Raw genomic sequence first — 16,388 nt, 5'->3', positions numbered from 1 at the left:
ACTTATGAAGAAAATGCAGTGTCCACTTTCACATTAAATTCACTTGTTTCTGATGTTAAATTACATTTATTAAATTTTTTGGGCAAGAAAAACTATATGTTTAACTTTAAATATTTTTGTCAATATTTTGTGTTTATTTTAAATTATAGATTCAATTTCTTGTTAAAAGGGAGGTTGGATGATGGTTAAAAAAAGAGGTGTGGGGGCGTGAGGGTTTCTCATAAATCAAAAGTGGGGTGTGATGCCAAAAAGTTTGGGAACCACTGATTTAGTTGCTATTCATAGACTGGAGGAGGAAAACAACTTTTTCAGCCCCCAAATGGTATCAGTGTTGAATCACAAGCCCACAGAACAGAACTAACTGAATAAAATGAGAATACTCTCTTCAGCTGCAGAAGAGGACACTGCTGTCAAAAGATGGCTCTGTATTTCAATAGTGATTTCCACCAGTACAGTATTTTGACTCTTCTGGTTTTAAAACAGATTGTCATAATTTCAAATTTGATTTTAAATTTTTAAAATGAAATGTAATTTAAATTAAAAAATCCAATTTTTTGTTTTTAACTCATTTTTTATCCACCCTGCCACTGCTAACAGGGAAGTCGGGAGAAAAAAGTCCCTCTGAGGACAGATTATTCCCTAATGCACATGATGGGGGTTTCTTGCAATACTTCTGAAATATTTGGTACTGGCTGCTATCAGGGACAGACTACTAGACTAAGGCTGTGTCTACATTATGAGCTAAAACTGATTTTATTAAAATCAATTTATTAATGCTGGGTTTTATCAACTCAATTGTGAGCATCCTCACCTTCCCACCTGCTCCTTTATAAAATTGACTTATTGCTGCCACACACAAGTTGCCAAAATCAACTGCTGCAGCATTGTATTGTGGGAACCTATCCCCCAGTTTCCTGAGCCCCACAGCATTCTGGCTATCTTCACTGGTGCAGCATGGAGGAAAAAAAAAGCCCCACAAGTGGCTGTGGGCATCTGACGCCATCTCCCCACATTTCGTTTCCTACATTACATTCCCCTGCTGTGTTAACCAAATGTCCCTTTTTCCAGGGGGGATCTGGCTTGCCTGTATAAGAGGTGTGCTTTTTGATAACTCGGGGGAGGGGAGCGCATAGTAGAGCATTTAGGCATGGTTAGGAAAAAGATATCAGGCTTCGCAGTCGACAGGTTTTTAAAACACGATGTAAGCCTTTGGAGGCTTGGATCTGGATTTAGACTGCCTTGCAAAGAAGATCCTCTGATCAATAACTTTGTCTCAAAGACCCAAGAGCCAGACTGGGGCACCAAGAGGTAGGTCCCTCCTGGACCTGTGGGGCAAGGAGGATCTACTCCAAGACCTCAAGATGAAGCATCGTAATGTCCAAGCCTATGCTGGATGGCCACCCTCCTGGTGGAATGAGGCCACCCTTTGCTGCAGCATGGAGGAAGTCCAGGTGAAGGTAAAGGAACTCCAGCAGGGCTACATCTGGGCCCAGAATGCTGGCCAACACTCCAGGGCAGGGCACACCACCTGTCCCTATTACCAGCAGGCCCAGGCTTGGATTTAGGTTTAGCCTTGGCAAAGGAGACCCTCAGAACAAGAATTTATCATCCTTGCAATCACTGCAAAACCTAGAAATGCAACCGTAAGTAGCAGACACAAGCACAACACTGAAAATGCAATGTATCATAAAATCAGTTATGGCTTGGTTGATCGCCACAACCCTACTTGGAGAACTGTGGTAACTGTAGGGCTAATATATTGCCAGCCCTGAAAATCGTGTCCACCAAAGGAGACTCCCTGACTATGCCCAGCCAATGAAAACTGTGACCACTGAAGCATGCTTCCCCCAGGCGGATAAAAGATGCCCAACTATAGCCAGCCTCAAAAACTGACCGCACAGGGAGACTTCCCATGGATGGCTAAAAGATCCTGGACTATAGCCAGCCTCTGAAAATTGTGTCTGCCAAGGGAGACTTCCCCTGGGGCAGATAAAAGACCCCTGACTACAGCCAGCCCCAAAAATCATGTCCGCTGAGGGAGACTTCTCCTGGGCAGATGAAAGACCCCAGACTATAGCTAGCACCAAAAATCGTGTCTGCTGAGGGAAAGTTCCCCCGGGCAGATAAAAGACCCCCTGACAATCATGTCCATAAAGGGAGACTTCCCCTGGGTGGCTAAAAGACCCCCAACTCTAGCCAGTCCCTCGGTCATTGAATAAAACCCAAAGAAAAAATTTGCTCTGAGAGGACATTCACTCTTGTGACAAAGTATGTTGTTCTATTGACTGAAAATAATGTCTGATGAGGGGACCCTCCCACCCCACAGCTAAAAGATCCCCAACTACACCCAGCCCCTGAAAACTGTGACTGCTGTGGGAGACTGCCCCCAGGCAAAAAAAAGACTCCCAAATAGTAGCCAGCCCCACAACATCCTAGCCACCAAGGGAGTCTTCCCCTGGCCAGCTACAGGACCCTCACTGCGCACAAGCTGCCTGGCACCCTGCACAGCACACCCTTTTATTGGTTTGGGGTCAAGCCACATGATGAAGCTGGGCGCAGGAAGGTTCCAGACTGCGTGGTGCCTCCAGGGGAAGGGAAGAGAGGGGGTGTGAGGGTCAGGACAAAATGTAAATGGCTGAGAAGAAGCTTGTCATCCAAGCACAACCCCCACCCATAGACTAGCTGACGTAACGTTGGCAAGGGAAAATTCCAGAACGTGTGGCACCTCTGGGGGAGGGAAGGGAGGGGATGTGGGGGGCCGGGCCAAACGTAAGCCGCTGAAAAGAAGTTTCTCGTCCAAGCATGACCCCCCACTTACACACTAGCTTCCACGCAATGTGTGTGAGGGAAAGTTCCAGAATGTGTGGAGCCTCTCAGGGAGGGAAGGGTGGATATGTGGGGGGACAGGACAAAATGTAAATGGCTGAAAAGAAGTTTCTCATTCTATCATATAAGCACAACCCCCACTCACAGTCTAGCTGCCACGTGGTGCAGGGAGGGCAGCAGCTGGCACTAGGCAGTGCAGAAAAAGAAAGACAGCTAGCAGGGGTACACATAGAACCACAGACCCCACAGCTGCACTAACAGCAAAAAAAGAAAGATTTTTCACCCTCTCATGACCCAACAGCTATGGGCTTCCAGGTGCCAAACTGAAATGGCATTCCTGGTGCCTAATTCCTCCACACCTGAAAGCAGCGGAGATGGAAGAGGCCAGAGTGGAGAACTGTAGGACACATACGGGACATCTCTGGAGGCTATGAATTCAATTTAAAGACATTTTGCTTCCTCACTACCCTTAATTCGGAATTTTAAATTTGAACTGAACGCTACACCCATCAGGTCACTATGCTTTTAGGATTTAGATATTATGTCAATTTTAGCACCCCAGAAACTGAGCTAATGGAATTTACAGTGAAGACAGACACTTGGAAAAATTGGGCTAAATGACTTAAAATAGATATCTCCTAGTGCAGACAAAGCCCAAATGAACTATTGGTCTAATCTGGCATAGCAGTTCCAATATTCCAGCTGGAGTTCACAGGCAGGTCCATTAGTGCTGAAGTTAATGATCTCAGATATCACATGCAGCACCAAGGTTCGGTTTCCGGGTCAATCTTTAGCTCTCAGCCCAGGAGATCACTTAAAAAATCTTACAATGAAGATGATCTGAAGAATCTCTCCTATCTGATTTGTGAGCAATACTGAAGGGCTGAGAAGGAAACTGCACCATAGGGTATGAAAGAAAACAGCAGTGGCAAAAGCCACTGCTGGACCCAGAGCAAGGTAGGAAGGGGGCCCAGCTGCACACACCTGAAAGGGGCCAGGCCAAGGGTAGAAGTGGAGAGCTTTAGGTCAGTTAGCCCCTACTGTTGCTCAGATGCAGCTCTTGCCCCCTCACCCCACCTTCTTTAGAGTTGCATGGAGCAGAACTGCAAGAGGCCCAGAGCTTCAGCTGCCACTGCTGCTACTTTGAGGGTAGCAGCAGCAGTTGGAACTCCAGGCCACTTTGAAACACTGGGTCTCTGGGCAATTGCCTTCTTTACCTCCTCCACGCCTCTGCAGGCAGGCCTGAAAGAAAGACAGATCTAATGTGGGGTAGGATCCTTGAGATTCTAAGGGGTACACAAAGGACTTGCTTAAAATTACTTCTGCCCCACTCAAAAAGTACAGGTTATTAACTATGTTAGTGATTATCCTTCCTCTCCTCCTTTTGACGTAAAGTGAACAAAGCAGGTTAACAACATGTGGCAGATTTGATTTAATATCAAATACAGAACATTCTCCTCCATTTTCAAACTTCTAAGGTTTTGGAAGGAGGGGGTATATACTAATGCAACTTTATTTGTACACTAAAAGCAGGTTGTGTTAGTTTCCTATCTGACTTTTTTTGTAAATACTGTTAATGGGTAGCACCTGAGAGTAAGGGAGAAGAGGAGCTGTGCCTTCCTGGGAATTATAAAGAGAAACTGCACTGCACAACCCTTCCAAACTGTGATGTCCCTTCTGAGGGTGTGGGGGACTGTAACAAAACTTGGACAGTTCTCTTACTTTTTAACAGTTATAAAATGTTTGTAAGTATACCAAGAGTAACCTACCACATTTAGTAGTGGCCATAAAACTGTACAGTTGGAATGAACTTATGTGAGGGAGTTTGTATCATTAATTACTCCATGAGACATACTTTAGCCTTTCATGGACTTGTGGAAATTGGATACATTCACAAGCTGTTGCACCAGCTGGTCTGCCTACTGTACCTCTCCCTTCCCTTGGCCCCCACCCCTAACACTATAAAGCATAATTCTCCATCTTCTAAACTGCCAATATATGACAACCACCACTTTGGCTGACATCACAGATCAACCACAGACTTGTAACATGACTTTTCGCAGCTTTTGCTAAGGAGTCATGCTTTCAAGTTGAGAGCTGTCACTGGTTCTTGGCCTATGTGAATCAGATACAAAGGGGAAGTCACTATCTCACATGCACGCATTCCTGATAAAATAATAAGAAAAACTTAATGATGGGAGAAAGATTTCTGAGTCATTCAAAAGTGTCAGGGAGTCTGGATTTGGCCCACAGTCTACCTATTGACTAACTCCGGATTACACAAACAAAACGTGATAAAATGAGAGAAATGAAAAACGTATTTTGGCAATTTACACTCTACAAATTATCATAGTTCATAAAGTGCAAAATCAGTTATAAAGAGATTTTTGTAAGGCACAAATAATACACAACCAAGCCATTCTCTCAGTGAGGATTTTAATGCCTTGACCTTCAGATCCTCACCTCAGAACTTTAATATTTCAGATACTGAAGTAATTGCCTGCTGGCAGAGGAGTGTTGTTTATATTGGTTAGAAATAAGATAAATAAAATTGGAAAAGTCAATCAGAAAGGCAATGAAGTGTAGCAGATATGACTAAGGTTTGCCAAGTTGGAGACGTGTGTTCCATTCCAGATTGCCTGTAAGTAACCTTGCTGTAACTTTTCAGATAGGGGACAAGAACTCAAATATATTGAAGGTGAAGTCCTAGATTTTTACAGTTGCATTATAATTTTATATTATTCTCCATCCTCTGGGTTCTCAATCTGGAAGTTATGAACACCATCCTTTTCTTCTGGATAAATGGGAGGGGCCTCAAACTTTTTTCTGTTCTGTTCTTCCCAGGAGGGAAGAAGTTGAAAATAATTCTTCTACCCTTGTGATCCAATCCAAGTTTTTGCTTATTTGGTTTAGCAATTGCTGTACATCAAACAATTTTCTTCAGACTGCTCTAAATAAAACCATTTACGTTCTTCCTTTGCTTTGTTAGTTCATTTGGAACCTCTTAGTTCAAAGGATAATTTTGAGCATACATCCCTTGTACTTCTGACTTAATCTGTCAGCCTATTGCCCAACCATTTTTGTCATCTCTATCCTCCCACTGCCTTTCTGCTTCTGATATAAAGAATTTCTTGTTTTGCTCTTTGATTTGCCTGCTTCAAACCTTCAGATAGCCCTCAGTTTCAGTTTTATGTGCTATATTACATGCTCCTTTTTAATGGATATACTTTGCAGAGAATTTACTTGGTTTAGCATGAATAAACTCTCGTGCCTTTTCTTACCCCTACCATTTTTTTCAATGCCTTTCTGTTCATGTCAATTTGTAATTGTATAACGTATATTTGTATAGTTTGCATAATATCTCTGAATGAGCATACACCATGTGTATCAACCTTCTTGTATGTTCATTTGTGTATTCATGGTGTCCAACAGTTTTGAAGCAGTAGCCACTACAGTAACCTACCAATAAATATATTTTCAGAATAATAGTGTGTACTGCTATAACAAGCTATCCCCATAATTCTGAAAATACATTTATTGTTCAAGCCAACTAGCCACACTCAGCTGGCCAAACCGCCACATGTGACTAGTGTATTGGACAACACAGACCTATACAAAGCATGTCTGTATACGTGGTGTAAGATGTGGTATGAAGCCACACACACTATTATGTTTAGATAATCCCCATGTGCAATGTGTGTTACTGAACTGGCACTTCCAGTTCTATGAGTGTGTGTGTGTGTCTCTCTCTCTCCATATGTGCATAACCCCATTCTTGCCATGCCCCTAAATGAAGTTCACATGTCTCCATGATCCCCATTTCTCTGGTGCCTATGTTAGAGTATGTTTGTGTGTTTTGCCCCCAGGTCCTCCACCAGCACAATATGCATGTTATGACGTACCCAACCATAAACCTCCCAGGGCACAGTGCATTTCCTCATGTCACCCTCTCCTCCGGCTCACTACTGGCTCCTCCTCGGAATCAGGACACAGCACTACCCTGACACACACACACACGTCCCACTCTTTGTGCTCCTCCGCCTGTGCAGAGTTTGAGGGCCCATCTCCCCAGTGCCGCGCATCCCGCGCCCAGAACAGGATCGGTGCCCGCAGCTGTACGACGGGTGCCTCTCTGTTGACAGGCAGCGCACTGGCCCGGGTGCGGCGCGGCCCGGCCCTGGCCCGGGTGCAGCCGTAGCCCTGGCCTGTGAGGCTACGCCCGAACTCGGGGTGCGGGTCCCCAGCCGCCGTAGGGGAGGGCAGGGAATCCGGGGGTCCCCGGGCCTCGCTTCGTGGGCGTCCCCTCCCGCCTGCGCGGGGCAGGGGCGGCGGGACGGGGGCCGGGCCGGTTCCAAAGGAAGAGGAGGAGACTCGGGTCCGGGCCGGGCGCAGGAGAGGCAACCGGGCGGGGGCGAGCTGGGCCACGCAGCGCCCTGGCCCCGCGCGAAGGGGGGCGCCGGGCCGTGCGCGGAGCGGGCGCAGGGCGCTACTCACTCTCGTCGGGCAGCTGATCCAGCTCCGCCATCTTGAACGAGCCGCGCCGCTTTTTCAAAGGCTGCCTGGCGCGGTGCATTGTGGGGAGGGGTCTGGGCCGTGCGCAAGGCGGCGCTGGCGAACCCGGCTCGCGGTGCGCTCGCGGCCCGGGCTACTCGAACGCGGCGAGAGGCGCGAGACGCAGCCGCCCGGGAGGGAAGGAGGCTGCAGCGGTAGGGGCGACGCGCGGGGAGACAAACGGGAGAGGGGAGCAGCGGAGCCGGTTGCGGCAGCGCTGGTGTCTCCTGCTTCCAGGCAGGGAGCACCGATCTGAGCCCTGAAGGGCGCCGCTGCAGGCTCGTCTGCGCCTTCATTGTTTGCAAGCACCTGCCGTCTCCCCCACTTCACAATTGGCTGGGGTCTGTTCCTCACTCCCACGCGCCGCTTTCTTAGCGGGCGGTTGCCGGGAAGCTGGGCACGCTCCATGCATGGGGTGGGAGCCGCTTTTCCGACTGTTCTGCGCATTCCTCCGACTTATTGCCGATCTTTGCAAACCAGGCTCCCTTCTTAAGTGCCCCCCCACCCGACTAGTCTTGGCCTCGCTCCAGCTCCGAGCGAGCTGCTGCCACGACTCAGGCCAGTGACGCACTACTAGAAGCACCTTCAACTAGTTTGCTCAACAAAATCCTCCAACGTCCTCCTTTGCTACGTGGCACGTCAGGGGCAATAGCATGAGTTGAATTTTTGAGACCATAAGCGTGGCCCATACTGGGTCCTATAGGTACTAGTCTCAACCTGCTCCTGTTGCTGCTACTCGTAACAGATATCTGTTAGTTTATAAGGTGCCATAGGACTTCTTGTTGCTTTTGAAGATCCAGACTAACTCTACCTACCTCTCTGATGTGTGTGTAACTGCCCACCGGTAGACTCCAGCATGGGGCCTCTGGAGTTTAGTGCATGAGTCTCTGCAGTTTGAACAAAAAGGCAGCTGGCTCTTAGTTATGGCTCTAGAGGAGACTTTCTCTCTCTAAGTCCACCTATCCAATATGCTTGGCAAATGGGACACTGGGATGTGGCAAAATGCTGCTTAGCAGAGCTGCACAGGTGGAGTAACCCCACCACCCCCATTTTGACAACTTAGATATATCATCATACCAAACTCTAGTTTTGATGGAGGACTTGCTGAGGTGGCATCTATCAAGTCTCACATGTTGGATCTTTAACAAAGACTTTCTTCAAATGCTAATCAATTAAAATAGTAAATTTTAGAAGTGATTAAAAGTTCCTTCCCCTCAGCTGTAAAAATCTCTCAGGTAAGGTATTTGACTAGTTCACTAATCTTCATAGACATCTAAAACAGATTTTACCTAATTTTTCCATCCATTGGAGCTACAATGTTGTAGGATAGGTGCTGGCAGCCAGCAGTATTTATATCAGCATCATCTAGACCTACAGCATAAGAAAACATGGTGACAAAGATACTAACAGTTGCCAAATGCTCTCACCCCTGCTCTTAGACAAGAGGGAAGTTTTTAGGGAAAAATCTGTACACCCAGCCATATGGTCTGCAACTGGTTGTTAGGACGTGAATTTCTACATTAGAAAAAGGAAGTACAATAAACCTTTTTAAAGAAACACTGCCTGAGTTTCCACATCCCCCTTTGCAGGTTATATTTAAGTTTTTAGATAACCAGGCTAAAATTCATTCCTTCAGCTGCAGTTGCTGCTGTTACATGTTTTGTAAAACACTTCCCTGTTACACAGGATGTCACAAGAGTAAAGAAAAATGACTGTACAATTTGGATGTCAGCATTAACTCATTTTTGATCTTTTGGCCTTTCAAGAAAGCTACCGTACCAGTGTATTCAAGCATTTTATGCTCTTCCATTTCCTGGGTGGTGGTATTTTCTATCAAGTCAGGTGCCATTTCTGCTGGCATTTGATGTTCACAGTTCTTAGGCCCCAAACCTGATTTAGTTGTTTTTATTGTACATGTCCTTTTATATAATTGAAATAAAGGTCAGCAGGTTACATTCAAATGGGTAGCAGGTATGCTTATGAAAAAGGGGAAACCTTAAGTTTTCAGATTCAAACTTCATGGGATAAGATTAGCCCCCTTTGTACTGGTATACACTGTATTAACAACCTACCATTAGGTGTGGCTGATCTCCTACCTTAATCTGGATGGACATGCTTTAAACCTGCATTGTCCAACATGCTAGCCACTAGCCACATGTGGCTATTTGGCCAGTTGAGTGTTGGAAATTGGCTTGAACAATAAATATATTTTCAAAATAATGTGGCTAGTTCTCTATACAGAACTGGTTGGGCACCGTGGCTCTAAACTGATTTTGTTCATTCCTCCAAGATATAATAGCGTCATAACAGACAATTGCATTTGATGGGCTGAGCATCATCCTAAAGTTCCCCAAAGCTCATTCACCACCCTATTTTTGAACTTAGGAAGACACTAGGTGAGACTGTAAATCTGTCTCTCACCACTGTCAACATCTGCTGTATCTCTTTTGCATATAGTGCAGATAATGCTCTTTCCTCATGGTTGAAGAAAATGTGGGGATAACGATTTTTTTTTTTAAAAAACCCCTCAATAAAATATAAAATTTATCATTAAAAATTTACAATTAAATTTTGTCACATGCTACATATACACTTAGGCCATGTCTAGATTACAGCAATTTGTTAACAGATTTTGTCAGAAGATATCCTTTGAAAAAACTTTCTTGACAAATTGAGTCCAAACTGCCAAGCAGATTGCAAAAGCGATCTGCTCTGTTGACAGAGAGCAGCTGAACTGCCCAGCCACTCTGTTGGCAAAGCGGCCAGCCAGAAGCCCAGCAGATAGGTCCCCCCACTGTCCCAGCAGCCTTGTCTGTTGACAGAGGCCCCCCCACCCCCCGCCCCAAACGTCCAGACTGGCTGTCGACAGAGGTGTTATACCTCATTGGGAGCAGGATACGGTGTCAACAAAAAGTGTTGTGTTCCGTCAATTCATTGTTGACAGAATGCCTTAGGAATCTGGACCCTCTCCGGGTTTTGATGTCCACAAAACCCTTTAGTGTATACATAGCCTTAGTTTCATAACAATGGCTCAAGTCTGTCCAGCCTAAATCCTTGCTCTTGCTTCTTGAAAGTTACGGACTTTCAGTTTCTCAGCAGACTAAAGAGTAACACGTGCAAAGAAAGTCACAAACTGGGTAAGATCTCTGCTTATGTGGTCGGTGGGGCTTGGCCATGCACAGCCTAAGGAAAACTGCTTTATTGGGAGAAAATGATATGGGTAAAGATGTGGATATGGCTGAGTGGATCAACTGGTTAATAAGTTAAAACAGTTCACTTTGAAATGTACCATTCTTCAAGATTCTCTCTAGGCCTTTTAATGTACATGTAATTTGACAAGCAAATTCTCACCACCGGCCTGTGCCCTTCGGCAGAGCTAGAAAACCATTGTTTCACCTGTGAAACGTGCTCTGCAGGCTATTTTCCTGGAGAGGCTTGGCACCTCTAGAACTACTCCACATTCTCGGTGGAAATGAATTCAAAGGCCACAGGGCAACTGAAACCAGTTCACCATTTAATATCCTGCCTCCAAATTGGACTAGTTAAGAGCAGCGCTCCACGCTTTTTAGTGTGGCAGCTGATCCAATCCAGACGTATGTATGTCCATATATCGGATCCCGAGCTTTGCAGCTAGTAGTCTGTAGGGTAAGCAGTGATTGCGTGGTAGAGGGGCCCTAGCTGTCGAATTCCTCCTCTCTAAATTATCAGGATGAACTGTATTTAAAACTGTCTCTATTTAAAATTGCTGTGGCAATGTTATATTAGTAACACACTGATCAGTTTTCCAGGTGCCAGTGTTTCAATGAAAGGGAAACACATTTTTGGGACGTAGACACCCAATACAAACTGCTGGCAAGATGTACATAGTCCATCGCAGTGGAATCAAGCACAGATTGCAAGATGTAGAAAAGACATACAGTAAGCCCTTAAAATACACCATTGCAAGTGCAACTCAAAATCCTGTGCTGCCCAGCCCCAGTTCATCCCCCTGGCATGGAGCTCTGGCTTATCCCCCCTGCCCCCGCTTCACCTCCCCCCATGTCTTGCTCCTCACCCCCAGACAGTGGTTCACCCCAAGATCACCTGGCTCCAGCTGAACCCCACCAAAGGGCCCAGCTCACCCCCCTTGCAGCCCTAACCCACCCCAAGCTTAGCCCCCTTGTCCCCCTCCCACAGCCCCAGCCCACCACCAGCCTTAACCCTCCCCAACTGTCCCCCATCCCAACCCCAGGACTTCCCTTTCAAAAGGAGCTCCAGGTCCTCCTGCTGCAGAACCTGTGTTCTGCCATGGAAAAAAGCCACCCCTGGACTTGTGCAAAATTTGAGTTACGCAAGAGTGCGTGAGAATGCAACCCTTGTGTAACTTGAGGGACTACTGTACAGATAATGCAGTTTTTACTGTAATTTGGATAACCTCCATGTCCAATTAACTGTCATCTGTGCCACCAATGGCCACCTGGCTGGGCTGTCAGAGCAGGGCAAGGGTCATCTGAGTAGGGCCACCAAGAGCAGCTAGCTGCAGTAGCAACAGAGTTGGGGATCAGTGACAAGAGGGCCAATGGCCCTGCTACAATATCCAACAAACATCAAGATGAAACTCAAGAGAAAGTGTAAGACACAGGAATGAGGGCACAGAGGCTGGGTCTACACGTGCCCCTTCCTTTCGAAAGGGGCATGTTAATGAGCCCGTTCGAAAGATGCTAATGAGGTGCTGCAACGAATATGCAGTGACTTATAGCATAACGGCAGCTGCGGCGATTCAAAAGTGCAGCTTTTCGAATCGCGCCACCCGTGGAGACAGGACCCTCCGAAAGGACCCAGTCCCAGTTTTTGAATTGCTGCAGCCGCCATAATGCTAATGATGCACTGCATATTCATTGCAGCGCCTCATTACCATCCTTCGAACCCACTCATTAACATGCCCCTTTTGAAAGGAAGGGGCACGTGTAGACGTGGAGAGAAAGAACCAGATAAGAGAGTCAAAGGGATAGCCACAGTGACTGAAGAGGAAATTGAGCAGACTGTTCCAGAACAAAAGATCAACTAAGAAGTGGATTACACAGGAGACCCTGAAGTTGGTCCAACAGAAGAGAGTGTTGAAGATCAGAAGAGATGTTTCTGAGATGGCAGAACAGCAGTACAGGGTGAAATGCAATGAAGTAAGGAGAGCAACCAGAAGGAATAAGGTGAGATGTTTAGAAGAGCAGTGCAAAGATACAGAAAGGTATTACGGTGAATGTAAGACCAGGGAAGTGTTTAAGATCATCAGGAATATTAATAGGATGCGGGAGCCAAAGCAGATGTTGATCGAAGATGAGAACGAAGAGGTGCTCATGAACAAGAAGATTGTGCAGCAATGGACGAGATATTGTACCAACCTATACAAAGCACAGTTGGACCGGACTACCTCAGAGAGACTGATGGAAGAACTAAAAGATATTTCCACCAAGCATTGAGAGTGAGACCAATATTTCAAAGGAGGATATAGAAAGAGCAGTGAAATGCCAAAAGAAAAACAAGATCCCTGGAAATAACATCACAATAGCGATGATTATATATGACAGAGAAAGTATGATTCAGGAAATACACCACCTATGTAATACAGCGTATAAAGAAGGGAAGGCACCTAAGGAATGGACAGATCCGTGCTAGTGACAATACACAAGAAAGAAAGAAAGTGCATTGGAGTGCAAAAACCACAGAACGATTGCCCTAATGAATCATCTAGGCAAGGTGCTGCTGATGATACTGAGGCTGCCTCTACATTCACCCCCTCCTGTCAGAAGTGGCATGGTAATGAGGTGATCTTCTGTTAGGAAGAAGCAGGTTTTAGTAGTGGGGGATTCGATCATTAGAAATATAGATAGTTGGATTTGTGATGACCGGGAGAACCGTATGGTGACTTGCCTGCCTGGTGCGAAGGTTGCGGATCTCTCGAGGCATCTAGACAGACTTATGGGCAGTGCTGGGGAGGAGCCGGTCATCGTGGTACATGTTGGTACCAATGACATAGGGAAGGGTAGAAGAGATGTTCTGGAGGCCAAATTTAGGTTACTAGGAAAGAGACTGAAATCCAGAACATCTATGGTGGCATTCTCTGAAATGCTTCCAGTTCCATGCTCAGGGCCAGATAGACATGCAGAACTTCAGAGTCTCAATGTGTGGATGAGACAATGGTGTAGGGAAGAGGGGTTTAGATTTATTAGGAACTGGGGACACTTTTGGGGTAGGGGGAGCCTATACAGGAACGATGGGCTCCACCTAAATCAAGGTGGATCCAGACTGCTGGCATTAAACATTAAAAAGGTCGTAGAGCAGTTTTTAAACTAAGAGGTGGGGGAAAGCCGATTGGTGCGGGGGAGCACCTGGATCGGACGGAGACTTCTCTTACACGAGGCTCCATAGATAGGGATTCCCTAGAAGTTAGTCAGATAGGGAACGTGGGAAATAATATATGGGCAAGATCAGATGTGAAACAATCGCATATAAAAAAATCCAATGCGTCTGTGAAAGGCGGACATATAAATAGTGGTAGTTTTTTAACATGCTTTTACACAAATGCTAGGAGTCTGTCTAATAAGATGGGTGAACTGGAGTACCTCATATCAAAGGAGGAAGTTGACATAATAGGCATCTCAGAAACATGGTGGAATGAGGACAATCAGTGGGACACTATCATACCGGGATATAAATTATATTGGAAAGACAGAACAGGTCGTGCGGGTGGCAGAGTGGTACTATATGTGAAGGATAATATAGAATCAAATGAAGCAAAAATCCTAAAGGAATCAAAATGTTCCATAGAATCATTATGGATAACAATTCATTCCTCTAATATGAATATGGCATTAGGAATATATTACCGACCACCTAACCAGGACAGTGATAGTGATGCTGAAATGTTAAGGGAGATTAGAGAGGCTATCAAAATAAAAAACACAGTAATAATAGGAGATTTCAATTATCCCCATATTGATTGGGTGCATGTCACCTCAGGACGGGATTCAGAGATTAAATTTCTTGATGCCTTAAATGACTGCTTCTTGGAGCAGCTAGTACAGGAACCCACAAGGGGAGAGTCAATTCTCGATCTAGTCTTGACTAGAATGCAGGATCTGGTCCAAGAGGTAACTGTTACTGGACCGCTTGGAAATAGTGACCACAATATAATAACTTTTAATATTCCTGTGTTGGGAAGAACACCGCAGCGGTCAAACACTCTGGCATTTAATTTCAAAAAGGGGAATTACACTAAAATGAGGAAGCTAGTTAAACAGAAACTAAAAGGTAGAGTAACTAAACTAAAATCCCTGGAAGCTGCATGGAAACTGTTTAAAGACACCATACTAGAGGCCCAACTTAAATGTATACCCCAAATAAAAAACACAGTAAGAGACCTAACAAAGAACCACCATGGCTAAACAGCCATGTTAAAAAGGCAGTGAGAGAGAAAAGGGCAGCTTTTAAAAAGTGGAAGTCAAATCCTAGTGAGGAAAATAGAAAGGAACATAAACACTCCCAAATTAAGAGTCATAATGTAATAAGAAAAGCCAAAAAAGATTTTGAGGAACAGCTAGCCAAAAATTCAAAAAACGATAGTAAAATGTTTTTTAAATACATTAGAAGCAGGAAGCCTGCTAAAAAAGCAGTGGGGCCCTTAGACGATAAAGATATAAAAGGAGCGATCAAGGAAGACAGTGCCATTGCGGAGCGATTAAATGATTTCTTTGCTTCAGTCTTCACGGCTGAGGATGTTACAGAGGTTCCTAAATCTGAGCCAGCCTTTTTAGGTGACAAATCTGAGGAACTCACTCAGATTGAAGTGACATTAGAGGAGGTTTTGGAGTTAATTGATAAGCTGAATAGTAACAAGTCTCCAGGACCAGACGGTATTCACCCAAGGGTTCTGAAAGAAGTCAAATGTGAAATTGCGGAGTTATTACCAGTGGTTTGTAACCTATCCTTTAAATCCACTTTGGTACCAAATGACTGGAAGACGGCCAATATAACGCCAATATTTAAAAAAGGCTGTAGAGGAGACCGTGGCCATTATAGACCGATAAGTTTAACATCAGTACCAGGCAAATTAGTAGAAACACTAGTAAAGAATAAAATTGCAAGGCACGTAGAAGAGCACGAATTGTTGGGCAAAAGTCAGCATGGTTTCTGCAGAGGGAAGTCGTGTCTAACTAATCTATTAGAATTCTTTGAAGGGGTTAATAAACATGCGGACAAGGGGCACCCAGTGGACATAATATACCTAGATTTCCAGAAAGCCTTTGACACGGTCCCACACCAAAGGCTTTTATGTAAATTAGGCGGTCATGGGATAGGAGGAAAGATCCTTTCATGGATCGGGAATTGGTTAAAAGACAGAAAACAAAGGGTGGGAATAAATGGTAAATTTTCACAATGGAGGAGGGTAACTAGTGGTGTTCCCCAGGGGTCAGTCCTGGGACCGATCCTGTTCAACTTGTTCATCAATGATCTAGAAAATGAGGTAAGCAGTGAGCTGGCAAAGTTTGCAGATGACACCAAGTTGTTCAGGACAGTCAAAACCAAAACAGATTGTGAAGAACTACAAAAAGATCTCAGCAAACTGAGTGATTGGGCAGCAAAATGGCAAATGAAATTTAATGTGGGTAAGTGTAAGGTAATGCATGTTGGAAAAAATAACCCAAATTATACGTACTACATGATGGGGTCAAATTTAGCTACGACAGATCAGGAAAGGGATCTTGGAGTTATAGTGGATAGTTCTCTGAAGACATCCACGCAGTGTGCAGCAGCAGTTAGTAAGGCAAATAGGATGTTAGGAATTATTAAAAAAGGGACAGATAATAAGACAAAAGAGATCATACTTCCCCTATATAAAACTATGGTACGCCCACATCTTGAGTACTGCGTGCAGATGTGGTCTCCTCACCTCAAAAAAGATATATTGGCATTAGAAAAGGTTCAGAAAAGGGCGACTAAGATGATTAGGGGCTTGGAACGGGTCCCATATGGGG

At 45.1% G+C, this 16,388-nt stretch overlaps 1 protein-coding gene across 1 annotated transcript in view; it reads right to left on the bottom strand.

Moving 5' to 3' along the window:
- The window catches only part of LIN9 (lin-9 DREAM MuvB core complex component), a 52,512-nt gene extending 45,113 nt beyond the window's left edge, over nt 1-7,399 (bottom strand). Inside the window, exon 1 of the mRNA XM_074988586.1 lies at nt 7,321-7,399. Within this exon, the coding sequence (XP_074844687.1) occupies nt 7,321-7,399 (79 nt within the window). The remainder of the gene's footprint in view (nt 1-7,320) is intronic.
- Nucleotides 7,400-16,388: the final 8,989 nt, after the last annotated feature.

This window comes from Carettochelys insculpta, chromosome 3, assembly GCF_033958435.1.
Source record: "Carettochelys insculpta isolate YL-2023 chromosome 3, ASM3395843v1, whole genome shotgun sequence".
NCBI lineage: Eukaryota > Metazoa > Chordata > Testudines > Carettochelyidae > Carettochelys > Carettochelys insculpta.
This window is presented reverse-complemented; position numbering and strand designations above follow the sequence as displayed.